We start from the raw sequence: 26,490 nt of genomic DNA, 5'->3' as shown, positions 1-26,490 counted from the left end.
AATATTTTTGACTTTCTGTAGATTTAGGTCAAAAATAAGCAGAAATATGGAAAATTCTGTAGGGTTCCCAAACTTTCAAACACCACTCTACGCAAGCAGGCAGCGATTGTGAGGCAGAGACATCACAGCAGGGCTTTCCACAGCCCAAGAGTGGAAAGAGAAACTAAACTATTCCCTTTAGAGAGGAGCAGCCGGCTGTCCGGAGAGGTCTGTAAAGAATTGTATTCTCCATGATAGAGTAATCCCTGGAGAGTCTCCCCTTATATGTGCTGCTCATCTGTGATAAATACAGACATCTGGGGGTTATCAGTTGGGGAAGGGGGGGGGGGGGGTTCTGCTCAATATGGCAGTGCCAGTCAGTGTAAGGACACAAGGGGAGCACCAATTGTCTACTTAGTCAAAAATTTCTAGAAGGAAAAAAAAGGAAGGGGACCATGCAGAGCTCTAAGAAAAGATGGCGAATGCAAATATGCATGTGTTTTAAACAGGCCCGTCAGAAGAGACCGCTCCCCATTATGGGCCATGTAGGGTCAAGAATCATCCCTCTTGTATAGCACTATATACAAGCATGAGACGGCTCACCTATGAAGGGCGATTATATACACGTGCACCGAGTGCAGTGCCCATCAACCTTCAAAATTCCACCTTTTGTTGAGCTGTGTGTAAATCAGGCATCTGTGCAAACCCACAGTAGGAAAAAAATCATGCACACTGTCATGTAGCCGCACGACACAAAAGTCTGCAAAAAAGACACCAAATCGCTTATAAAAAAAAAAAAGGCAAGAATCCGCGAATGAGGTCTTGTCCATTGGATGCGTAAAAGGGCCGTAACAATGCAATTGCTGCATATTTCCAGTGCTTTTCCACATCAGCCGAGTCACTTGCCTAACAGGCTCCATCCAGGTCTCTCCCACTGCTTTGCAGAACCCCGACATGGTCCCCAGGATACTCGGCAGCGGCTCAGCCAATTAAAAAAATCCTGCCTCAACGACACGATGGCTGGAATTAGCTGAGCCATGGAGTCCAAAGAACCAATCAACGGAGCACTCGAAGAACCAATCACTTGCCATCGCGTTGTAGAGGCGGGATTTATGAATCCTGTAACCATGAAGTCATGCTGTGTCGGCAGCCGAGGACTGCGGGAACCACACTGGAGCTCTCGAAAGTAGTGGGAAGGACCTGGACAGAGCCTGCTGGGTAGGTAAAATAAGACATTCCCCGAAAATAAGCCCTAGCACCTCTTTTGGGACAAAAATTATTATAAGACCCTGTCTTATTTTCAGGGAAACAGTATTTCTGCAGAGAATAAGGCAGGTAATCCATATGCTGAGGATCAGTACAGGACTATTACCGCTGTCACCATCAGTACAGTCTTTACTGCTGTAAAGGTGATGTTCCTTCTCAAACGAACATATTAGTGGCAAATAAGGAATGTAAAACGCCAGAATCTTATAACCATTACCTTCTCTTCGTGTAGCACTTACCTGCGGACTCTGCATCTCATAATCTGTGTGAGCAACGGCACTGTTATAGTATCTGTTGCTGTACCGGTAATTGCGGTTATCATTAGAAGAGCCACTTGATCCTCCTGCAGACAGACAGAACATGCGTTAGAGGAGCGTACAGCATATTACACATCTGGGGAGACTACGAATGGTGGCTATAGCCTCCTAGAGGAAGGGATGCCTTTTTAATCACCTTTTCCCAAATGCCCTTTTTAAGTATTGGGGACCTCTTGGATAGCATTTGGCACTGTGGACTATGAATGAAACAGAGGATTCAGAGACTCCCAAAAGTCCTCCTCGTCAGATGGTCATGTGATCTCATTCTGACTAGGTCGGAGCTACTTGGACTTATAGGTTGTCAAATTAGTCCGCTTTGCAGTCGGCACAATTCCTACGATAGACCCTACCGCACAAGCTCTTTACCGGGGGACACAAATACTCCTACCACACTCCTGTTACATAGTTCTATTACAGGAGATCACAGCTCATCTTCCTGTCTGTAGCTAATTTAGGTGGACATAGAGGGTAATAGCAGTGCCCATGCAAAAGGAAGAGATTTCTACTTGTTCTAGATGGTCATGTGACGCTGTGCTGATGCATCATGGGAGTGTTAGCAAAGCATAGAGAAAAGTGAGCAGGGAGAAATCTCAGCATCAAGATGGTGCCTGATAAGTATAAGACAGGAGGCTGCACTGCATGGAAGTTACTGCAATATACATTAGAAGACCACCAGAGTGTGACAAGACAATCAGGTAGGGGTGCAGGGATAGTAAAAGGTGTGGGTTTTTTTGGAGTGGCCCTTTAAAAAAATTAAAAAAAAAAATAAAAAAAAAAGTGTCTTATTAGTACCAGTCTAAGAGTACTGCAGGTAACTGAAATGTCAGGAACGGGTCAAGAATTGCCATAAGAAGGTTAGGTAAACTGGTGGCTTACAGTTTGCCCCTCGAGGTCGGCACAGTTATCTTGCAGCAGTCAGATTCGGGTTGGAACGTGACAGAGCAAAATCTGCTTGGAGTTGCAGGTCTCCCCCATTGCGTGCGCAGGATTTTTTTTTTTTGGGGGGGGGGGGGGGGGGGGGAGAGAAGCCAAACACCCTCCTTTACACAGGCGAGCGCGATATTGGGCCGAGTAACCCAGGCTGATATTGCGCTTGCCAACGAGCATTTTAACCGTGGTTACGAGGCATTATTTATGCAAAAACACCTTGCATCACTTCTCTGAAATTGCGATTCTCAACGCTTGTTTTACACGCAGAGAATCGGTAAGTGCTTCCCATTGCTGCAAGGGAAAACATCGCTCATGTGTATGACTTCATTAAAAAAACAGAGTTCATATTCCTACAAAGTTTTTTCTAATATCTAATCTGTGTCTCCTCCCTTTCAGTTTCATCCCATTGCTTCTAGTCTTTCCTTGTGCAGATGAGAATAGGGCTGATCCCTCTATAATGATAGGGCAAACTATATAGGAAACCGTTTAACAGAACATGTATGTTGTGGAGATTAGTCTCCGATCCCAGTGGGATAGGCTAATATGAATTATACAGTGCTTTATAAGAAGGGGACAGGACAACATAAACATACATATATGTGCATGCCTTGCAAATCCATCACAAAATCTTGGCACTTGTCTCAAGCATTTCTGTCCAGCTGCAGAACCAATTTAAAGGTCTCCATACAAGTTGATGAAAATGGACAATTTCAAGCAAAGCGATTATTTGCTGGGAAAATAGAACAATGAATGATGGTTTCAGCTGACCGACGACAGACCATCATCTGGAGAGAAGTCTGACGGCTGTCCGACAAAAGAAGTTTCATTTATGGAGGATCTTTCCTATGTACCACCTGGTGTCACCGAACATGTAAGGCGGATTCGAAGAACTGTACCCACCAATACAACTAGAGCGTTGCACGGCCGGGTTTGTGAAACAATCGATCACCAGGCGCTTTATTGTTCCAACAGTCATCCAACCATCAACCTGTTTGTATCTAATGTATATGGCTGCCGTCAGACATTACAAAAAGTAAACATACTTCCCTATGAAGGTATAAAAGTGGAGATTGTAAACAGCACTACAAAGCTCATCCTGTATGGGTGACGAGTTTACTAATTAGTCAGAGATTACAGCCAGAATCCATAAATGCAAGACCAGGGAATGGTGAGGTAAGGAAGCGGTTAAAGGGCTGTTCCCACATTCCCTGTATGATCCCACTGTTGGGACCAGAGCAATAGTCTACAACCTGTGGGGAGCTGGCGGACCGATTGCCTCTGGTGGTGCCAGAATGAACTAGAAATGAAGTTAGTCTGGCAGAGATCTTGACTAATAGAGGTTATAAATGCGGGACTATCAATTCTAATTTTTTTTTTTAACAGGGTATTTAAAAACCTGACCACCAATACACCCCACTTGGCACCGTTAAACAAATGCTGCAGTCAATAGCAACCTGAGCAAGTGGTTGAAGGGGGTGGGGGTGGGGGTGGGGGGAACCAGAATTGCTGTTTACTGTTCACCCTCTTCACAAAAATGCAATAAAAAGGCAAAAAAAAGGGCAAGAACCCTAAAATAGAAACCCTATTAATCGAAACTACAACTTGTCACACGAAAAAAATGCAGTTTTGTTGGCAAAAAGATATCCTTTATCGAAAGAGTGTTTTTTTTACCCAGAAGTGAATCCAGCAGACTTCGCTGACATCTGGGAGATTCCACTCGGAGTCTCCATCACACATTTCACTAAAATACTGGGGGAAAAAAATTGCACACCAAACAGGGTTTTTTTTCTGGCAATAAATAAGTTGGGACACCATAATAAAGCTGAGCACGGTCGGCGACTGATGGTGCTGGATGCAGCACTGCTGGTAATTTCGTTGCTCCGCTTCTATAACAGGACAAAGTTGTAACAGCGGGCAAAGTAGATGTGAATTAGGGATATTCCTTTTTGAATTCACTTCTGGTTTTGGTAAAAACACTTTAAAACCTGTAGCACGCGATCTTCAGTGGGCGACAGCACTGGAACTGGGACAGTGGGCGAGAATTTAAAAAAAAAAATAAATTAGATAGATATATATATGTATATCTATCATCTGGCTGCCCATCACCTCCCCTAACAGGACCCTACCCTAATTTATAACATTGTAGGGAGGTGACAGGCTCCCTTTAAAAAAAAAAAAAAGAAAAAAAAAAAAGACACTTCTGACTTGAAAAAAAAAAAAAAAACTGCATCTAAACCAGAGTGTGACCACGGCCTCAGTATGCACTACTGTCATGGCACAAGGCCCCATTATAGCCTACGAAGCTATAAACTTGGACCCATGGACAGGAGCAGCACAGGACATACATTTTTTTCCCATACAGACAATTTATGTGACACGCCGATGCATCCGAAGGTGCCGTGTCCACATAAATCAGACAGCACACGGATTGTTGTCCATATGCTATGTGCCCAAGTCTCTCGGGCACAGAAAAGTTACACTCGTGTGCCCCTAGCCTAAGAAAGTTTTCGCTCCTGGTCACAGCAGTCTACTTCCTGGGAGGAGGGCGACCCCAACTAATGTGCAACACAAGAAATAAAAAAAAAACTAACAAAAACAGCATCCTCACTACTGAATTTAAGAACCACTTGTGAAGGCGTCCCGAAACGTAGGAGAATAGGGTTTCTATTCATTAATCATTTAGGAAAGGCAGGCATAGCTGTATACACTGAAAAACCAATTTATTGGAGACCCCCAGCCCTTTAACGATTGGAGCTACTGTGTATGGCAATTAAACCCATGACCCTGAAAAGCCACATGAAATCACTGGACGCGTTTTCCATGGATTGGTTTCAGTTTGAATTCATATTATGGAAAATCCAGTGATCTGAACAACTTCCAAAAAAAGGCCTGATAATCGATGCTAGACTAGCCGGGGCAAGGAGCTCACGGCCAAACTTGTGGGGTTCTCTCATGTAACTGTGTATACAGAGAATGGTGTGAATGAGGATAAACCTCCAGGAAAGCAGGATCCTGTGGACAGAAACAACTTGTTACTTAGAGGGGTTAGAGGAGGATGTCAAGAATCATTCTAACAGGTGAAAAGAACAGCCAAGTAAAACGCCAGTGCTCCAAGTCATGTGTCTGAATGCACAACTAGTCGTTCTTTAGAACGGATGGACTAGAACGGCAGGCCAGCGCCATTGTATCTAAGAGAAACTGAAAAAGACAGACCCCGGGTAGACAAAAAAAAGTACAAGACTTGGATTGCTAAACAGTGAAGGGGGAAAAAAAAAAAGCCTGGTCAGATGACATCAGATTTCTGTTGCACCACACTGATGGGAAGGTCAGAATTTGGCACAGGCCGCATGAATTGATGAACCTTTCGTGGCCGGCTAGTGGAGTAATGGTGTGAGGAGTGATTTCTTTGCGCACACTGTGGTCCTACGATACCTGTTGATGGACGTCATGAGCAGCTGCTGTGATTTGGAAGGCTGAACGACGTCCAATGCACTGTTAGATGGGGTCCTCTAACAAAGGGGCCATTTGGTGTATTTTTCAACCAACTTTCTTCCCTCTGTGCAATACCCACTTCTAACCAGTTTCCTGCTGCAGTTGCACATTGGGAAGTCCAGACTGTAATAAACTAATATTTTTTCCCTCTTCAACTAGGCAACTGCTAAATATTTTCAAGCCAGTGTCTAAAAGTGGGTGCACACCAATAAGGAGGGTGACTAGGGCCAGTGTCACCCACATAAGCCCAGACAGCAGGTATTGGGTCTTGCTGATGGATATTTATTTCACCATCAGGTGAACTCAAGTTGAGAGTTCGATTAAAAGGGTTGTCCAAGGCTAAAAAATAAAAAAAAGTTACCTGATCCAGTTCAGGTCCAGCAGTGCCGGCATCTTTATTTCCAGACCGGTTTCGGCTCATGGGGTATGTAGTCTTCCTCCCTCTTTCATTGTCAGTGACATCATTACAGGTGAACTGGCTGACTGATCATTTCAGAAACTAAGCCAGTCCCCTTCTATCACGGCCAGCGTAAAAATGCAAGAAGGGGCTGGCTTAGTTATTGACATTATCTAAACCGCCAGTAAGGAAATCCCTGATAATTGGAAGGTGGAGAAAGACTCGCAATCATGTGACCAGCACTAGGCTGAGAGAGGCGGCGCTGGCACCGCTGGAGCAGGTAAGTATTTTAACTGCCTGGATAACACCTTGACGATATACTTCCCATGTTACGCACTCAGATCTTTAACTTCCTCTTTTTTCAGTTTCAGGAAACGACATCAAAAATCACATCACAAATTTGATCAGTATTCGGAAGCCAAAATCAGGAGAAGTAAAAACCCTTCCACTGTAGTTAATCTGTGTGTAGGAGATCCACTTTGCGTTTTGGTTCCAAAATACTGTCCAAATGTGAAAAAAGGGCCACAATTTGTGGAGCACCTAATATCCATCATGTATTTCAATTCCAAGTAGGGCATCCCAATTATTAGAGGCTACATATTAAAGCCCCTTTGGTGTGCTACAGATATTGAGAGGTGAATACACCCGTTAGCTGATTTTGGCCAGCACATGCGATGCCTCACCTGAGCTGGACACAGAACTAGTTGTACTGGTTGAGTGACTATGGTCCATTGCAGGGCTTGTAGAGTTACTGTTACTTGTATTTGTCCCTTCATCTGTCGTTTTCTTGAAGAAATTGTGCTGGAGCGCATAAAAAGGGGTAATCCTAGTTTTAGGGTCATAATCCAACATCCGTAAAATTAAATCTTTAAATTTGAGATAATCGGATGGCGAATGTCCCTGTTCTCCTCCTCTGCGTCCACCAGGACCTCCAGTCTCTACTCCCAGAACTTCATGGAGCCTACGAGTTCCTGGCACTTTGTAGTCCTAAAACACAGAACCAAAAGAGAACACGTGAAATATAAAATCCAGTAGCCTGGGAGGTACAACTTCTGCCCATTTCTTTATTGAAGAGACACTCTGAGCTTTAGCCATGAAATCCAATATGTTTCAAAGTCAGTAATTAGAACCATGCATGTACCTCCGAATTCTGATCATGTGATCAGCAGCAAACACACAGTGTATCGTATGGATTTACCTTCTTGATATCTTTATTTTTCTTTACCGTCCACGTTCCTTCAGGAAGTTTGTCAAAGTATTTTCGTGCCTTTGGGGCCTGATCCAACATGTGGTTCGGGGGAGTTCCCAAGACTTCTACTATTTTGTTCATCTGGTCCACCTGGTGTGTCAAACAGGTTTATTAGCACAGAAACTTCAGAATAGCAGAAAAGCACTCAAAATGAGGAAGCAGACCATCCATGAAAGAGCTGTCTTTAAGAAGTTAAACAGCATGAAACACGGTCAAACTTTAAAACAAAGGTAAACGTAAAATGACCAAAAAAACAAAAAAAAACATTCTACTTAAGATGAGGACAAGTAGTGAAGCAATAGGTCACCATACTGGAAATACAGTCACTACATAGGAATAGGACGTGTTCTTACCTCATTGGAGCCGCTGAATAGAGGTTCTCCCGTGTGCATCTCCACCAAAATACACCCTAAAGACCACATGTCTATTGCCAGGTCGTACGGCATCCCCAGTAACACCTCAGGCGACCGATAAAAGCGGCTTTGAATATACTGGTAGATCTGTAAAATATCAGTGGCAATTACTAGAAAGTACACATTTGTTTTTCTACACTTCTACTAGTGAACAAAACTAGTCTTTCCACTAGGCAACCTAAACAGCAGCCTAGGGAGCGAGAAATTGCATTAGTCGCCGTCAACATCTAGATCAAACTACAAAATGAGTCATTTCTATTTAACCAATTATTTTGAGAGGAAAGATAAACATGTGGGTGGGGCATAGCAGAGTGGGCAGGGCTACCTGTGGCCCAAGGTATTTACACCATAAATTAAGGTGAGAATCCCCAACGGCATTTAAGTGGCATAGATTTTAGTTTCTGGTGTGTATATATCCAGCCCCTAGAAGAAGTTGCTGCGAAACTCAGCATGCAGTTAGAGTCTCAGACAGATATGCAAAGGATTAGAGTTGGGGGCGTTATTAGATCTGAAGAACTCCACGTGGTTCCACCCTTGACCTATAAGGCGGCTCTCAGAGACTCCTTGTGTGTAGTGACCTCCTTCCGCTTGTGTAGAGCTTGTTGGCTACAACGCAGAGAAGAGATTTCAGCCATTAGCAGAGTCTGAGAGGAGCGCAGTATTGGGATGTGAGAAGCTTGATGGTTGCATTGACAAACTGCCCGCCATCTAGGCTGTTCTGACCAGACTGTTAGGAGGTGCGGGACACAAGACAAGTGGGCTCAGGACTCCTCGACAGACCACCAATAAAGAGGATCATTTGACAAGCACCAGCAGCTCCAACTGTTTCATTGTCCGCCATCCAGAGACAGGTGGCGCCATCGTTACACCCCCGGTGTCTGTCTGAACCATTTCCAGGCACTTCGCTGAAGGACATTTGGTCTCACGGCGCCAATTACGTGTACGGCCTTTGACACCCACCATCGTCTCCGTTTGCAGTGGTGTCGTGTACGACGAAACTTGACGCTATGGAGAGGAACCAGGTTGCCTTCAGTGACAAATCCAGGTTTAGTTTGGGCATCGATGACGGCTGTGTTAGTTTCTGGGGGCCTCTGGTTGAGTTCCTTAATCCTTCCTTTGCTGTGGAGCGGCACACTGCCTGCACTGCTGGTCTGGGAGGCCATCGCATATGACAGTCAGTAACCCCTAGTAGTGGTACGAGGGTCAATGACAGCTCAGTGACATGTTCAGGACATCCTGCAGCCACATGCGCTCCTCTCATGGCGGCTTCCAAGAGGCAGTAGGATAATGCCTTGCCGCACACACAGGAGCCCCCATAACATTGTCACTTCTTTATGGCTGCCCGGTCACCAGATTTATCACCAATAGAACATGCATGGGACCATCTGCAACTCCAACGTCGACAGCCTGCGAGTTTTCACAATCTAGAGGTTCAGTTGCATTAAATGTGGATCAATGTGCCGCAGGATACCATATGGAAACTGTATACCTTCATGCCCGCCAGATCACATCTTGTATCCAAGCTAGAGGCGACCCAATAGGATACTAGAGCCTCCATGTCTGCAGGTATTACATCTTGTATCCAAGCTAGAGATGGTACACGGGGAACTAGAGCCTTTATGCCCACCTGTATCCCTTCAAGGGGTTAGTTTTCCACAAAAAAATAAAAATATCCTGTTCCAATATTGTAACACCTTTTCGTAAACATTAATCAGACATAGAAAAAGTTTCATTCGATTCAAACAACTTCTAGGTGCTCAATTTGTTTTTTAACACAATGAGCGTATATTAAGAGGTTTGGGTGTCTTAGCACATTTGGCGCATGTTCCTGTGGTAGATTTTGCGCTTAGGCTGAATTCACTTGATGCATCCGGTGTTGCATCAGACGAACTCAGGCATTAGGTGGAGCAGACAACACATGGACACTGCATGTCATATTCTCGCTTGTCTTCAAGGATGACAATAGGACCTGCAGGAATTATTTTCACAAGAACCTTTGGGCTGTATGAAAAAAAAATATCATGTGTGCATAGCCACACTGGAAAAACTGGGGAGGGGGCACACTGTCCGAAGGATACACAGACAACACATGGCCTCAAAATACGGCTGAGAGTTACCCCAAAATCAGTGTATAAAATCCGGTTTTCAAGTGACCCTCTAATTGTAGCACAAAATGCTGTACCAGGATTGAACGGGGAGGAGGGTATATTTCTTGCAGTTCTCTGCAATCCCTCCGTTGCGCTGGCTCTGGGTCACATTTTCAGTCGTCCAAAATAGCGGACACGGTCTTCAGACTATCTAGTCCACACAATAGTGCAAGACTACCAATGCACTATGTATGCTCTTTGATTGGCCAGTTCTGATCACATAACTAGCTCGTAAATCAGAGAGCAATGCATAGTGTACACCTAGGACAACCAGAAACGGGACCTGGAACCGGTGGATAAGAGGCAGCGAAGAAGAGTAGCTGCAGTTAATATACCCCCAACCCCCTCCCGTCCACAGACAGAATTTTGACCCGAAACAGGAGGGTCGCTTTAATGAATTCCACTAAATGATTTTGACCAATCAGTAAGCAGCCTGCTGTCTTGGGCTAATCCAACCAGAAACAACTTACTGCACTTTCACAAGGGCCAACGACTAATGTTTATTCACAATATAACAAAGATGGACGCTGGCCTTTACATAACCCTGATTTAAATACAATCGCTCATCCCCCATGCACTTTCATTATAGCCAGTGGGCGCATAAGACATGCAAATCAACTGACAAATGAAAGAGCGCCAATTTGTCAGCTGGTCCCTGCCCTGTTCACATGCAGCAATGACTGGTGTGTAGCTACAATTTGGACAATAGCCAATGTCATTTACAAGAGCGCCATGTAGCAGTGCTGGGGGTCTGAGTGTTACATCTGAAGTACCATGGGTTTACCAAACTCAAATCGCTATGAAGGCTCGATGACCATGTGACCAGAAGTTCTAAATCAATAGAGAAGTTAGAAGGAAGTTTATCACTGCAAAATTGCCTTCAAACTACCCCAACTGTGCACTGATGGCAAGTAGTATACCACCTCCTCTTTTTGTAGAGCTGCAGCTGCCTGGGAGTTATGAGCATTTACAGGTTCCCCATGCTATATGCAAATCCACTGCAATTCATCCGATTGGTGCACTTGCCGCTCATTCTCTTCTGGGATGTCCGCCGCTGGGTCCTTCTCAGACCCTCCCCATAAATCATGATTGTCGTCTACAGCACCAATCATTAGACAACAGCAAAGGTTGAGGAAAACCAGAGAAAGATATCCTTGATCAGAAAGAGCTGCAAGTCCACCTGTCAAATGGATTACAGCCGATTTGCACACAGTGGGAGAAAACTGTAAATGCTCATGCAGTCCGGACAACGGCAGTTATACAAAAGAGGATGTATGATACCGCTTATGACCGGAGCGCCAATGCACCGTTGCGTAGTTCAGCAGTGATTTTGCTGCGACAGACTCTCTTGAAATATCCTTTTGTGTAACCAAGAGATCACCGAGATAAGTCAATTCCACGGCAGTTGCTATCTTGGCGTTAATGACAATCTCTCAAAATGGCAGATCTACGAGCAATCACTAGAATCCCACTATACGAAATGCCAGCGGCAGACTTCCTAGATTACACGTACCCTTTGTCCAAGCTGACAGGAGCTGCCAAAGTCCACAATTTTGATGGCACTGCGTTTTGGGTTACACAGGAGTATGTTCTCAGGTTTCAGGTCACAATGAATGATACTGAGCTCAGGAGTTGCCAAGAAGAGCAGAGCAGTGCAGAGTTGCTGAGCAAACTTTCGGGTCAAGTTTAAAGAGACTCCACGGAAGTTCGTATTTCTCAAAAGGTCGTATAAGTTGTAGGACAGCAGCTCGAACACCAAACAAAGATGGTTCCGAAACATAAAGTGCCGCTTTAAATGCACTGCAAAAGGAAAAGAAAAAGCTTGTGAAATTTCAGAACATGGAACATACATTTAGTGCCGCTATATGAACGTATTGATACATGGCATCCAGTGCCTACTTCTTGGTAGAGGAAAAAGCAGTTACATTTTTTACTGCATATTTCCTCGTTGACCTCAATACTGAAATTGTAATTTTCTTGAAGTAAATAGATTGTGCTATAGCGCTAACAAACATGAAATCGCACCAGGCCCTGTTGACTCCAACCTCACGGCTTCTGCCAGACTGATTTTTAGTAGACTAGAATGGGAACTTCAGGCCACTTTCACGCGGCCGAGAAAAAAAAAAAAATCACACAAGATTTGTGCGTGGCGAGACACAAAAATCTTCCGCGAACATGAACCCTATTCTTTTGGTGAAAAAAATCATGGCATATTCAAAATTTTCGCATTCCTCAGAATGCATCACCTACTGATTTCAATGGGTGATGCAATACCTCGCGTGGCCCGGGCGTTCCCCGTGTGATGTGAATGCGATGTGAGGTTTCCCATTGAAATCAATGGTAAACAATTCCGATCCTCCATTGCGGAGAGGATCAGAAATTCAGCAATGCGAGTTTTTGCCTGAAAAACGCCTCGCAATTATGGATACATTGCATGTTCACGAGCGCGATATTAGGCAGAGTTTCACGGCCCGATATCATGCTTACCCATGTGTAGGTAGGCTAAGGGTATATATGCACGGGACGGATACATCCCAGATATACTGGCCCAGTATTGCAAATAAGAAATACAGTGTTTACAGTAGAAGCAAAGTGAATGAATTTATCAGATCTCATCCGCACGGCCAGTGCAAAAATCCTATCTCATGCAGCAGATTACCACCCCTTTCAACGAGAGGTAAAATCTGCATAGAACTTAGAGCTCAGGAAGTTTCAGCTATGGATTCACTGCACATTTCTGAGGTGAAGTTACATATTGTGTGAATGTACAGTTAAGAGTTTTTTTTCCTTGGCCCAATGTAACAAGCACCAAAATCAAAGTAAGTCAAATTGCATTTGTTTAAATTTATCTTATACAGGCTTTGGAAGTGTACCCTGGCCTGACCATGGATTTCTGGACCGAACTCCAAGTACCACATGCGTGTATGATACTCGGAGTTCGTGTCTGGAGACTTGCGGTCAAGCCGGAACAGACTTCAGAAGTACCTACACTGAACTGATACAAGAAAAGTCAGTATGCTTAGCCCCATATAAGGCCCGATGACCGGATAGACAATCTTTCAGAAAATACTTGTGCTGTGTAAAAGGGCCTTTCAGGCAGAAATTGTTTCGATAGCAAGCAGGTGGACTTTTACAAGCTACCTTTACATGAAGTGGACAGTCACAGCAATTTGTGACAAATCTGCCAAGTGTGACTATGCTCCTCAGAGGACAGCAGCCTTATTAAGATATACCCTTTTTATATTTCACAGTATAGCATGAGATTCTGCCCATTAGGACTACGTTCACACAGAGGGCACCAAGAGAAGTGGATGAGATTTTTCAAAATCTCTTTCATACACTGTGGAAAAAATCTGCACAAAACCAGTGAGGGAACTAACAATGTAGATTTTAAATCCACGACATATCAAGTATAGAACGAATTCGCTGCGTACTTCCATCCAATATACTTCAATGGAGATGATGCAATTCACAATAAATCCGCATCAAATCTGCAAAGGAAGCTGCAGATTTCATGTGTATTTTCTACAGCAGATTTTCTGTATGGAAAAGATGCAGAAAACGTGCTGCAAAATCTGCAACATTAGCTGCAGATCTGAAAAGCACGTTTTCCATGCAGATGAGCAGAAAATCCGACCCATGTGAACAAAGTCAAAAAGAACAGAAACTTGAACAGAACTCTAAGCGAACAGCAAAATAAATAAATAAATCAGTACGGAGAACAATTTTTGTAAAGATGACAAAAAATGAGGCATAAAGAACAGGCACTTTAGACTAACTGAGGTTGGCACATTACTTCAGAGGAAATCAGGTCCCGACTATACTCACCAATGTAATACTTCATTTCGGTGTCATGTTTGTTCATAAGCTCGAGTAGTCTCAACTCTATCTGCGCCTGGTTCAGAAAAGCCTTCTTATTTTTAATGATTTTAATGGCCACCCATTCTTGATCATGATGATCATACGCCTTCACCACCTGAAAAACACGTTGTAGGTTTAATTGTACATGGTTAAACCTGGAACAACAATTACAGCACAGAAATTATGACATATGTATTGATATACAGAATGCACCTCTCTTTAGCTATTGACCATGGAATCGGGGAGATATTCCGTATAATAGTACATAAGTGACCCTTATTAGTACTCCTATGTAGACGACTACACTTTAGTTACATTTACTTACGGATACAGATATAAATCCCTGAGACAATATTGCTGTGTGTAAAACAGAAGAGAGCAATTGTCCAATTGCAGCTGTATAAGCTTACAGGGAACTCGTCACCAGGACAGATCTGTACAGTGTCCCCATGCAACTACTGTTTTGTGACGCTGCAGCATTTCAGAATATACACACTTTGAAGTCTTCCTGTCTGACTCTGGAACGAAACTTTCGAGTCAAAGAGGCGGGCTGCATTGGGACCTGCCTGCAGCATGCTGACCGATAGCCCTCTTCCTATACAAAAAGATGGAGAGAGCAGTCATTCTTCATGCTGCGCGCGGGGAGAGCCCGGCGTGGCCTGCCTCTTGACTTCAGAGCTGTGTTCCCGAGTCAAACAGGCAAAACTTCAAAGTGTATGTTCTGCACCTTACTTAGGGGCATTGTGTAGATCTGTCCAGGGTTCGGCGACCGGTTCCTTTTAACTATTTTTAGGACTGAGACAACAGATCATTACTTTTGGTAACAAGAAAGGTTCGGACTGCAATGCTCACACAGCTGAGGTATGTAGTAGGAAGGGTGCCTGGGAGAAATACAAGATCACCAGTTGATCTACAAAGCCCAGAAGCGGGAGCATCAACTAAGCACAAAAACCACACCTTTCTGGCTATAAAATATAAATGTTAAAAAATTCACACACGTACTGCAAGATTAACAGCAAAAGCCACTTGGGGATTAAACTAATGAGGTGAAGGTGAGCCATGTCACCCGTGTACGATATGAAGATGATAGTTTTTCAGAAGGCTTTTATGAAGAAGACAAATTTTGCCAAATTTCTTACCTGTCCAAAAGATCCTTTCCCAATCAGTGAATCTATCTCATATCGATCCATCCACTTTTCTCCATTTTTAACTATATAATCGTAATTATCATCATCAAATCCATCGTTGAACACTTTCCTTTCCTTCTTCGTGCTAGAGTCTTCAGGCGGCACTTGTTGGGCACGGCGCTTCTTTTTAGCATAATAAACCTGAAATGCCAAAAAAGATTTTCTTATCACTGCTAACGATCTACAGCAGAGAACAGCTCCGTTACCCCAAACTAAGCATCGTCACTACTGACAATCCACAGCAGAGAGCCGCTCTGTTATCTCACATAACTACTGAAGCCTAAAAGCATGCTCTTAGACTACGTTATGGTGCTTATATAACAGGGAACACTGCTCCCTCGCTGTCACCCCTGAAAGTCAAACTCAGTCAGAAATTTTTCTTCAGTCTGTGTGCATATACTCCCATAGAAAACAGTGTGTGCACGCACTAACTAAAGGAGAGTCGTACTCACAGACCAAGCGCCAGCCTCCAGGGGTGACAGCGAGGTAATGGGGAGCCAGGTAAGTAGTACATTCCCAGACTTCAGTCCCTGTCCTATAAGCACCATAATGTAGTTTATGGTACTTAGCGGATAGGACAGGTTCCATTTAAAGGACTAGCAAATCATGTCCTATGAGGAACGGTTAAAGGATCTGGGAATGTTTAGCTTGCAAAAAAGGTGGCTGAGAGGAGACTTAATAGCTGTCTACAAATATCTGAAGGGCTGTCACAGTGCAGAGGGATCAGCCCTATTCTCATCGGCTCAAGGAAAGACTAGAAGTAATGGGATGAAACTGAAAGGGAGGAGACACAAATTAGATATTAAACAGTAAGGGTGATCAATGAGTGGAACAGGTTACCAAGGGAGGTGGTGAGTTCTCCTTCAATGGAAGTGTTCAAACAAAGGCTGGACAAATATCTGTCTGGGAGGATTTAGTGAATCCTGCACTGAGCAGGGGGTTGGACTCGACGACCCCGGAGGTCCCTTCCAACACTACCAGTCTATGAAAGGCATCCTCCCACAGCTCAAAACTAGAGCAATGTGGAAAAAGCTCAAAATGTGAATTCAGAAATGTAAAGACGACAGGTATTCCCTATAATAAGATGCCCCAACAATACTAAGTTAGTGAGCTATACTGCGTCCACCAGCAAACTACACCCCGCACTATATCATCACAGTGCAGTACTAAATCTGGGCAACCTATGCCAAGTTACTAGAAAGAAGCCGGATTGGAGGGTTGTACAGGAATAGATTGTTATGTTATCTCAATGCACAATTGGCATACTTTATTACAGTGGTGAAAGTGATAGCGAATATCAGCGATAACCCACTGATCTGCAATGGTGCTATATGGGGCAGTCTTCAGCAACAGGGAGCCGGAAACGGCTGAGCATGAGCGCTTCAGCCTGAAAGTGCAGGTACTCTAAAGTGGATCATCATGAGTTGCCTGAGGAGCTTCCAAGTGTATAGCGGTGAACTCTTCAGACTGCGGCATTCACACCACAATTTTCAAGCATTTTTTTTTCTTTCACAAATCGCATAATTTCTTTTGAAAAAAACTTGGAAGGAAAACCCCGATGTGAACAGTCTGTAGTCCGGCTGCACGTGCTTTGTCAGCTTACCTCATTTATGTGCTTGTAAGTCTTTATCAAGTCCACTGAAAGCTTCCGTAGAGGTGCAGCTGCCGAATCTCGGAAGGTTAATGGAATCCGCCGTTGTAAAATTGTCATATCTGGCAGGACCTGTTTGAGCAGATAAAAATCATGTAAACCAAAAGAAGATCAGTGTTCAAAGCGTCCCAATGATGAACCAGTATGATAAAAGGCAAATTGCAGAAGTCATCCAACATCTGGTGAATGCTTGAGCCATACACAGGGTGATATTTCCCATAATGCTAATAACATTCTACTTATCACGTGCAAATCCAGCACACAGGTACTGGCCAGCCACAGACCGCAAGTACAATAAGTATTAACAAATGTTCACCAGCCACTGAAGCCTGAATTTTAAGTGTCTGAACCAATGGAGTGGATCCTCCTCTTTCAGTACCACAGTTCATTATTCCATAAATTGCCCAGATTGTTAACTTTACCCAATCAGCGCCAGCACTTCCTGGGGGCTGGAAATATGAACCCCCATATCAGGAAGAGCTGGCTGAAGACTGCTGACAAGTGTGTCGGAGCTTCGAAGAAGTGCGGCGGAGCGGATAGCGCCTGTTAGGTGATGTTTGTTTTAAAGCAGCTAGGGCTTATATTTCAAGCTCCCCCCCACACACCGAAAACCCTGGCAAAAGGCCGCCCAAAAAAAAAAAAAAAATTGCGATATTGTCGCAAGAAAAAGCAGCAATATCGCACAGAACACCGCTGTGATTTTCTTGTGACGACATCGCTATCACCAGTGTGAATGAGGCCTAAAATTCATGTAAACGTGGGGGGAGAGAATGGTGACCTATAACTTAATGCACATCCCACATTGAAAATCCACATGCAGATTCCGTCCCAGACGGCACTACATGTACATGTTTGAGCCTCAGCTCTGCATACGAAATGCGTATCAGAAAGCTTTGGTGAATGTGAGTTTTCTGATGCAGAATTTCAATCTTTCCCCCATGTGAATGTACCCTTTGGGGGTTTGTTCACATGCAGACAATTTGCTCCAAAACCTACCTCATTTGGTGAGGATGCGCCAGATTTCATCCCTTCAATTGAAGGGGCGAAACGCACCGCATATCTGTACCATAATCAATGAAACAATTCATGGCAAATCCGCACCAAAGGATGCAGAGTTTGACATGGTTACTGTGTGGATTTGCCATGGATTTTACCTCCATCCTATTAAAGAGGATGAAGTCATTTAGTGCGGATTCATTGCAGGCTTTTTTTCCGTTGAGGATAACTCACAGCAAATCTGTCACGTGTGTACATAACCTAAAGAAATTCTTATACGGCTCATCGGAGAGGTGAAGAGGTCTTATATAGTTACCTGCTGATGATCAGCCATTGATTGAAGGCTGGAGAACGGAGCGTGGCTGTGCTGGCTCGACATGCTTGCCTCAGTGGGGACAAAGGCAAAAGGGGCAGCCAGACAGAAAGAAGAGGAGGACTTGCATCCTGTACTGCTGCCACCTGGAAGATAGAAAAATATAGGAAAGTGTTAAGCACTCCTGAATGAGCATAAAACCTGCCACAGTGTTAATATATGCAACGTACTGCGCAGTTTGTGGCATCAGTAGAATTTACAAGCACAGAGGACACTACGCGAGGCTGGAGACCGCTTGCATAGAATTTAGCAGCACCATCAGTATGCCGAGATGTGAGACTGACCCCAGGAAGGTGGCTCTATTAGTCTGGGCAGGTTTACTACTTGGCTCTGCATCACATACAGCTAGGATATTCTCCACTGATCGCAATTCATAGGATTCAGTCATACACTATAGAACTGCGCTGGCAAAAATCAAAGCTAGGACTACACAGGTGACAGTTCATCCAAGGCTTACTGCCACCAACTCATGGACTATTACCCATGCTGAATTAAAATACACAAAGTAATGATGCAAACGTATCAAGTAAATTCAGAAGGCTGCCCTAAAAGTCTGCTACTTGGAGCATGCAATCATCATAAACTAGGTTTCTGATCAGATAGGACCAAGGCTGCATTGTTTTTGTTTTATTACACACTTATCGGCCTTCCTATTCACCCCGCAAGTCGGCGCTTGGTGCGTCCATTGAAGCATGCACACACACACTGTTCTCTATGGGTGTGTGTGGTGTGCACCCAGTGCATGGACCAAGCACCAACTTTCTGGACAGACGAGGTAACAGGGAGGTTGGTATTTAAAAAAATAAACAACCAACCAACAACAAAAAAAAACAAACAAACAAAAAAACCACACCCTACCTCAGCGGACCTGGTTCGGCAAGCTCACAAAGCTTAAAAAAAAAACCCACATTTGTGTGACCAAAACACCAAGAGACAATAACCCCTGAAAAAAATGTGCTATGGCAGCCTACTAATGACATTTACCACATATCTATAGGGGCCCATCGACTACTTACACGGCCCCAGTGAGGAGGTGAAATGACGCAGTGGTCCAGCATACATCTTTCTATCCTGTTCAATCTCTATGGGGCTGATGCAGAAGGCAGAGTATAGTGCACCCTTTTTTGGGTCAGTCTCGGACATTGAGGAGAGCGCATGAGCCACTGTTCTGTTATTCGAACTCTTCACTGGGGCCATGCAATATGGTGATAGATGGGGGTCTTAAGAGTTAGTCCCCCCTCCCCCCCAAAAAATCAGACAATCCTATGGATGGGTGAGAAAGGTGCATGGTGGGAGAAGCCTTTTAAACCTTAGTCTTCAAATAAATATGTTCGAACCTGCAGCGGAGACTGTGTTCCTCGACAAAATAGTGCAACATGCTGCGCCATTTCATCTGGACCACGTTTTACCTACACACCGGACGGACTCCATTATTGGCACTGGGGTACGTCTGGCGCTTCCGGTTTTTCTGTTTAGCTCCAAAAATGGTGCCAAAACAACGCAAAAGAGATCGCTGATGTGAACGTCGACAAACACGCACATTCCCAGTATGCTGAAGACATATTTCAGTAGTTTAGGATCCATGGTAAAAAAAAAGTCCAAAACCAGCAGGAAGGTGATGTGCGCAGTGTAACCGCATTGCTAGAGCTCACATCCCCACCCGAAACAAGAATGCACTACAACATTCAGCATAACTTCAGCGCAGCCAACTACAGAACTAGAATTGTTGCCATGACACTTGAACAGCTGTAAATGCCGCCACATACTGATAACCAATAAGGGATTACCCCGGCGCTTTCTGGGAGGCGATTTGGCTTAATTTAGCTTTGGGCAGCTCCTCCATCTGAAGAGAAAGGCAATACATTTCTCTAGCAAAGCAAACTTCCTGCCTTACATAACGCACTTAGCCAACACAAATTTATGTCTTTTCACTGGGGAACAACAGACACGCCGCTCTCCAGTCCGAAAGTACTTCTCATTTCCTCATCTAATTGGTTCAACCAGCTGTACAGGTATCCAATGAAGAACTCGTATCTATGGGCCGGGTGAGGCTAAAAATAAGAAAAAAAGTCAGCTGTGCTGTCTCAGCAGCGGCGGTGCCCGTAATACCACCGTGCACACAGCTGACTAAACACAGCTGCCAGCAGCCGGTTCATGGTTGGCAAGGAAACCAGAGATCTCCTCCCCGTAAGAGAAGGGAACGGATCTGCAGCAGCAAAACCCTCCTGAATACCTGGGCTGCAGCCTCTATATTTACAAAGTATACACCCCCTACCCTCCCACCCCATCCCGATGTACACCGCAAGGAATCAATAAAAGAACACAGACGCACACACCTGTACACCCCCAGCGGCAGACCCCACAGGAAAAGGCAACAATAGACAGCAAACTGAAATGTATGCAATCACCACAGACCTCATGGTCCGGCAGTTTAGCAATCTACTGCAGATATCACAAGTAGACATATCTTCTGCTAAGGTGCAAGAGGCGCCCCCGGATCTCCCGCGCGGGGGACCGCACAGCACAGAGGCGCCGCCGGCTCTCCCGCACCGGGGCCGCACAGCACAGAGGCGCCGCCGGCTCTCCCGCACCGGGGCCGCACAGCACAGAGGCGCCGCCGGCTCTCCCGCACCGGGGCCGCACAGCACAGAGGCGCCGCCGGCTCTCCCGCACCGGGGCCGCACAGCACAGAGGCGCCGCCGGCTCTCCCGCACCGGGGCCGCACAGCACAGAGGCGCCGCCGGCTCTCCCGCACCGGGGCCGCACAGCACAGAGGCGCCGCCGGCTCTCCCGCACCGGGGCCGCACAGCACAGAGGCGCCGCCGGCTCTCCCGCGCCATATAGCAGAGGAGGAGCCTCCATGTAGAGTTAATAATAAATTGTTATATTCCTCATGCAACAGGATCTTTTCTTAAAACATTGTGCTGTTCCTCCATTGTGCTTCCAGGAAATGACTCCATTGACAAATAGACGTCATCATTCCCTTATTCAACAAAATGTGTGCGGACATTAAAGGAGATGTCCCGCGCCGAAACGGGTTTTTTTTTTTTTAAACCCCCCCCCCGTTCGGCGCGAGACAACCCCGATGCAGGGGTTAAAAAAACCACCCGCACAGCGCTTACCTGAATCCCGGCGGTCCGGTGACTTCAATACTTACCGCTGAAGATGGCCGCCGGGATCCTCTATCTTCGTGGACCGCAGCTCTTCTGTGCGGTCCACTGCCGATTCCAGCCTCCTGATTGGCTGGAATCGGCACGTGACGGGGCGGAGCTACACGGAGCCCCATAGAGAACAGCAGAAGACCCGGACTGCGCAAGCGCGGCTAATTTGGCCATCGGAGGCCAAAAATTAGTCGGCACCATGGAGACGAGGACGCTAGCAACGGAGCAGGTAAGTAAAAAACTTTTTATAACTTCTGTTTGGCTCATAATTAATGCACAATGTATATTACAAAGTGCATTATTATGGCCATGCAGAAGTGTATAACCCCACTTGCTGCCTCGGGACATCTCCTTTAATGCCGCAGTCCAATCAGCAATGACAATAGGACACATACTGTCCACAAGTGGAATGTTAAAACCCGACTGTCAACATTTCTCATTTCCAGGATGAGCAGCAGCGCCCGCCCTCTTATACATAAAGTTTATCAGATGTGGGTCAGCGATTACCCAACTCTAAAGGTGCCATACATATTAGATAACTGTCAGCTGAAACTGCCCTAGGTGCTCACTGCGAACCTGCGCTCATCTGTAAAAAGAACTCGGCGTCCCTGGTGGGCCGGTCAATTCTGGTGTTCTCTGGCAAATAGTAACAGTTTGTAAGGCCGAATGAAGACAATGTCCATCTAGTCCAGCCTGTCTATCCTCCTGTGTTGTTGCCAATTGTGCGGGGCTGTGAGCATAAGTTGCACTACAGGCCATCAGGTGGTCATGCCACCATTATGACCGAATGCTCACGGACGGATTATCGCTGCAGAATTCGCCACCAGACATCCGCCGCGAATTCTACAGCAATGTCCGTCCATAGACATGCTATGGAAATCAACCGCGATTTTCTGCTCCTGGGGAGGAGGGGGGATTGGCACGGAAAATCACGCAGATGGCTTCCATTGCAGTCAATGGAAGCCGTCCATCCCGTGATACTTCTGCAGTGTGAGCACTGCAGATGTATCGCGGGAATCCGTGTCAGAGCCCAGTGCCGGCACGACATGCGCTGCGCATGCATGCTGGATCTGGAGAGGAGAGTATAGAGTCTCTGGGGGGCGCCGGGTCGGATTTCGCTGCGATATTTCGCAGGCAGAATCTGACCCAGCCTTGGGCATGAGGCCTATGGAGTCTGTTTCTGATAGACTGGGTTGATGTCCTTCTACAGCCCAGTCCAGCGCTCCTTCTGTGTACTGGTCTCTACTCCATGCTGGAGACTGTGCCGAGACACAAGTTCTCTCGTAAAGGCATGCATGGATGCAGGACTTCTTGGCAACCTGATTGGGCTGCAGGCTACCAGCCGTAACAAGGACACCAGTAAAATGTAGGACTAGAGTAGAATCAGTCAGGAAGTATAAGGCGGCGGCGGTGACTGTCTCTGGTCCCATTTTAAGGCTTTTCTTGCCCCTCTAGTGAGCCCGTTGTCATTTATTTGCACCAAATAAGGTGTAATGGATTCAAAATTACTTCTGGACAGACTGATATCCAAGAAGCGTGCGGCTGCTTTTACACCGCAGGATTGTCGTTTGCACGAACTGGTGACGTCATCGCCTGCTTGTTTAGACAGTCAGATTCATCAAGAAGTGTTTAAAAATGGAATGAGGAGTGCATGAGCCAACGATATTCGGTGCTGCAGAATCGGAATGACAAGAAGTGAACGATCCTCATTCGTTCAGTCGTTGGCTCGGTTTGGACCGAACAATTATTGTTTACTTATGTTTATTGGAAGGATTATCATTCCAAAAAAAAATAAATCATCATTTAGTCTAACCGCACCTTAAGTGACTTGGGATTATACTGGGATGTTGAAATGGGTTGTACCATGGTAGGTGCTAAGTCTGAGCGGTGGGGGGTCCCACCACTGGTCCCAATAATGGGGGTTCTGTTCTGTTCTGTCCCGTTCCCTCCACCCCTCCCCCCTCACTGCACCGCCGCAGAGAAGGAAATTGAATTGAACTATAGCTGCTCATGAGCAATACCACACCAATTATTTTCACTGGGACTGCCAGAGATAAGAGTACAAGCACTCCGATAGTTCTGTCAGCCCCACTGAAATGAATGGTGGGTGCACATGCACAGCTCTATTTGTTCCAATGTCACTGTGGATGGGTGTTGCTACACTGGGGGTTCAGTGTTCCACTTTTCTCGCCACTGTAGGGATGCTTTCTCCCACCCACTCTCCAGTTTAGGGAGGTTCTCAGCTGTGAGATTGGCACGATCAGCCTTTATCTCCAGGCCAATGGATGTATTGCAGTAAATGGTAACAGTGTAATGAATGACTAGCACGCTGGAGTTGGTTCTTTCTACAGAAGTTGCAGCCCCGCTGTCAGCATGTCTTAGCATCTGAGGTTTACGGTAGTGGTTCACTCCTTCTCCCCTTCGAAAACACACGCATGCTCCACTCCATAAGCCATCTATGGTGTACGACGACCTTTAAGAATAAGGCAAATACTACAAATCTATATGGAAGCTACAGAAATGAAGTCACTGTGCCAGCAGCGGAACCGCAAGTGGAAGAGAACAAAACCCACCGCAAGCACTTGGCCCACTCCTAGTCAATGTAATAAAAAGTTGCTCTGGATAGTTGTGGCAATCGCAGCATCCCAGAGTATTGGCATATTACTGCTGCAGCGGTAACATGAAAGGTGAATGGCGCGTGACTGCAGGGCTAAGTCAAAAGCCATGTCTTTGGGGGGGGGGGGGGGGGGGTTGCTGCAGATAAGCATGCGGAATTGGCCCCATGTCACTTTTTTTAGTTTCAGCATCAAAATTCTGCATGCCTATTCACAGCAAAAACCCCAAACACCCCAAAACGTTTACCTGGTTATTGCAAAAAAAAAAAAAAGAAAACTGTTAATTGCACAAGGTGAACATACCCCAAGGCCTCCTTCACACGGGCGACAAAGTCATGTAATTTTGTCGTGTTGATACAAAATCGCATGTATGAGAAGCCCATGCTTTCCTCAGAGAGTTAAATTCACACATGCGATGTTTTGGAGCATGCGACATCCCAACATAAAACCCTCGTGGGTCCAGCGATATGCCCGCAACTTGTGAGGTTTAGTAGCTCACGATTCCCTATGGAGCCTTACTCCCTGTTGCATCACATAAAAAAAAATAAAAACCACACAACTTTCGTGCGGTGCGCTGCCAACTTTGACAATAGGAAATCCTACTGTCAAAGCCCTAATAAGCCCTGGCTGCAGGAAAAAAAAATAAATAAAACTGTATACATCACCTTAGAAGCGCTGTCCGCCCAGCTGCATCTTCTTCCTGACACTATTCTCCTTCATCTCTTCTAGTCGCGGATTGAAAAACCCCCGCCTACTGGAAGCGCCGGCTCTGATTGGCTAAGCGTCAGTCAATCACAGCCAGCGCTCGAACCAGTCACAGCCATTCAAGCGCTGGCTCTGATTGGCTAAGCCAATCACAGCTAGTGCTTTCAGGAAGCTGAGATATTTTTTAATTTCCGGCCAGAAGAGGTGAAGACCAGTGCCAAGGACCAGGAAGCTGCTGCAGCGGAGACCTGGACAGTAGGGATGAGCGAGCGTACTCGGAAAAGCACTACTCGCTCGAGTAATTTGCTTTATCCGAGTATCGCTGTGGGGGGGGGGGGGGGGAGGGAACGGAGGGGAGATCTTTCTCTCCCTCTCTCCCCTGCGACTCACCTGTCAGCCGCAGCGGCACCCGAATCTTCAGGGACGAGCACAGCGATACTCGGATAAAGCAAATTACTCGAGTAGTGCTTTTCCGAGTACGCTCGCTCATCTTTACTGGACAGCGCTTCTAGGCAAAAGTATACACTTAACAAATTTCTGCAGTTAGGACTTCTTTTTTAGGGTAGGGCTTATATTCCCAGTATCCAGTGAGAATCTGAATTATTATCGGTCAGTGTAGATGCATGCACCAACCAAGTAACGAACGAGGGGTCTTTCACATTTAGTTTATGCATGGAGAAAAGTGAACAAGGTATTGGCCCATGTAAACTGGTAGTCGTTGATTTATGAACACCTGCCTCCTTACTGTTAATTTTTTTGTAAAATATTATGTTTTATATCTGTATATGTATATTTATATGTTGTATGTCTGTTTTAGGCTTGAAAAAGACCCTATCGGTCGAAACGTTGCCTGTATCTGATTATGGAGCAATTAAGGATTGTGTCATTTGAAAAGTTCTACACCATTTATGCGGCCACTTTTCCATAGATATGTAATTTTGGGATTGTTGCTTCACAATCCCTCAGATGGCTTGGCATCTGTTCCTTGTACCTCTCCCCTTTTTGGGATTTAGGATTTTGAGCTGCTGGATCCAGTATAATCATTTTGAGGCATCTGTTGGCCGACAGATCGTCCCATGTAAAAAGCACCCTTGAATATGGCAGCTACTTGATCCAGAATACAAGGTGCAGCCTCAGGTGCCCACAAGGCTAGTAACCCCAGATTAAGGGCCGGCATAGATGCACTTTCAATGCAGAGGGTGTAGGTAGCACCTGAGCTTGGTGAAATCTATGACCTGTGGTGCAAGGACATTGCGTGAACAATCTTAGGATTTGCAGCCCTGACAGTTCAGCATTCTCCTCCCAAGTGTCCCTACTTCTGACCAGAACCCCTGTGTCCCTCTCTGCTCCTTAAAGGGAACCTGTCACCTCAGAACATCACTATACATAAGTTGTGGTGCTGCTCGAGGAGGTGACAAAGAATCGGGGGAATTACATTTTTCCCCGCTGAAGATCGTGTGCGGTCTGTATCGGACAATTTCCAGACCGCACCATAACTTAGCTTATGGTGCTGTTGCAAGGAGTCAGGCTCCCTTTAAATTTCCCCCTTTTCGACTTGGGGTCCATAGTTTGAGGCAGTATAGTGAATAAATGGCAGTATACTTCCCAACTTTTATTATTTCATGCTTCGGGCTTTGGTTTTTGCCAGTTTCTGTACGTTTTAGGTGATTTATGTCATTGTGCAAAACTATTCTAGCATATCAATGTGACGGAAATAGACCTTTCACATGACGAACTGTAAGTGTCCCCCG

The 26,490-nt window shown here is 45.4% G+C and overlaps 1 protein-coding gene across 3 annotated transcripts in view; it reads right to left on the bottom strand.

Moving 5' to 3' along the window:
- The window catches only part of LOC136631989 (dual specificity tyrosine-phosphorylation-regulated kinase 1B-like), a 73,800-nt gene that overhangs the window by 3,555 nt on the left and 43,755 nt on the right, over positions 1–26,490 (bottom strand). For all 3 annotated transcript variants that reach the window (XM_066606512.1, XM_066606511.1, XM_066606513.1), the window contains exons 2-10: positions 18,202–18,344; positions 16,842–16,961; positions 15,191–15,379; positions 14,019–14,166; positions 11,704–11,990; positions 7,984–8,130; positions 7,580–7,720; positions 7,065–7,368; positions 1,485–1,588 (exon numbers count right to left, since the gene is read on the bottom strand). In XM_066606512.1, the coding sequence (XP_066462609.1) occupies positions 1,485–1,588; positions 7,065–7,368; positions 7,580–7,720; positions 7,984–8,130; positions 11,704–11,990; positions 14,019–14,166; positions 15,191–15,379; positions 16,842–16,961; positions 18,202–18,264 (1,503 nt within the window). In that variant the 5' untranslated portion in view covers positions 18,265–18,344. The remainder of the gene's footprint in view (positions 1–1,484; positions 1,589–7,064; positions 7,369–7,579; positions 7,721–7,983; positions 8,131–11,703; positions 11,991–14,018; positions 14,167–15,190; positions 15,380–16,841; positions 16,962–18,201; positions 18,345–26,490) is intronic.

Source organism: Eleutherodactylus coqui, chromosome 6 (assembly GCF_035609145.1).
Source record: "Eleutherodactylus coqui strain aEleCoq1 chromosome 6, aEleCoq1.hap1, whole genome shotgun sequence".
NCBI classification, from domain to species: domain Eukaryota; kingdom Metazoa; phylum Chordata; class Amphibia; order Anura; family Eleutherodactylidae; genus Eleutherodactylus; species Eleutherodactylus coqui.
The sequence above is the reverse complement of the archived record's forward strand: the minus strand, read 5'-3'. Positions and strand labels throughout refer to the sequence as shown.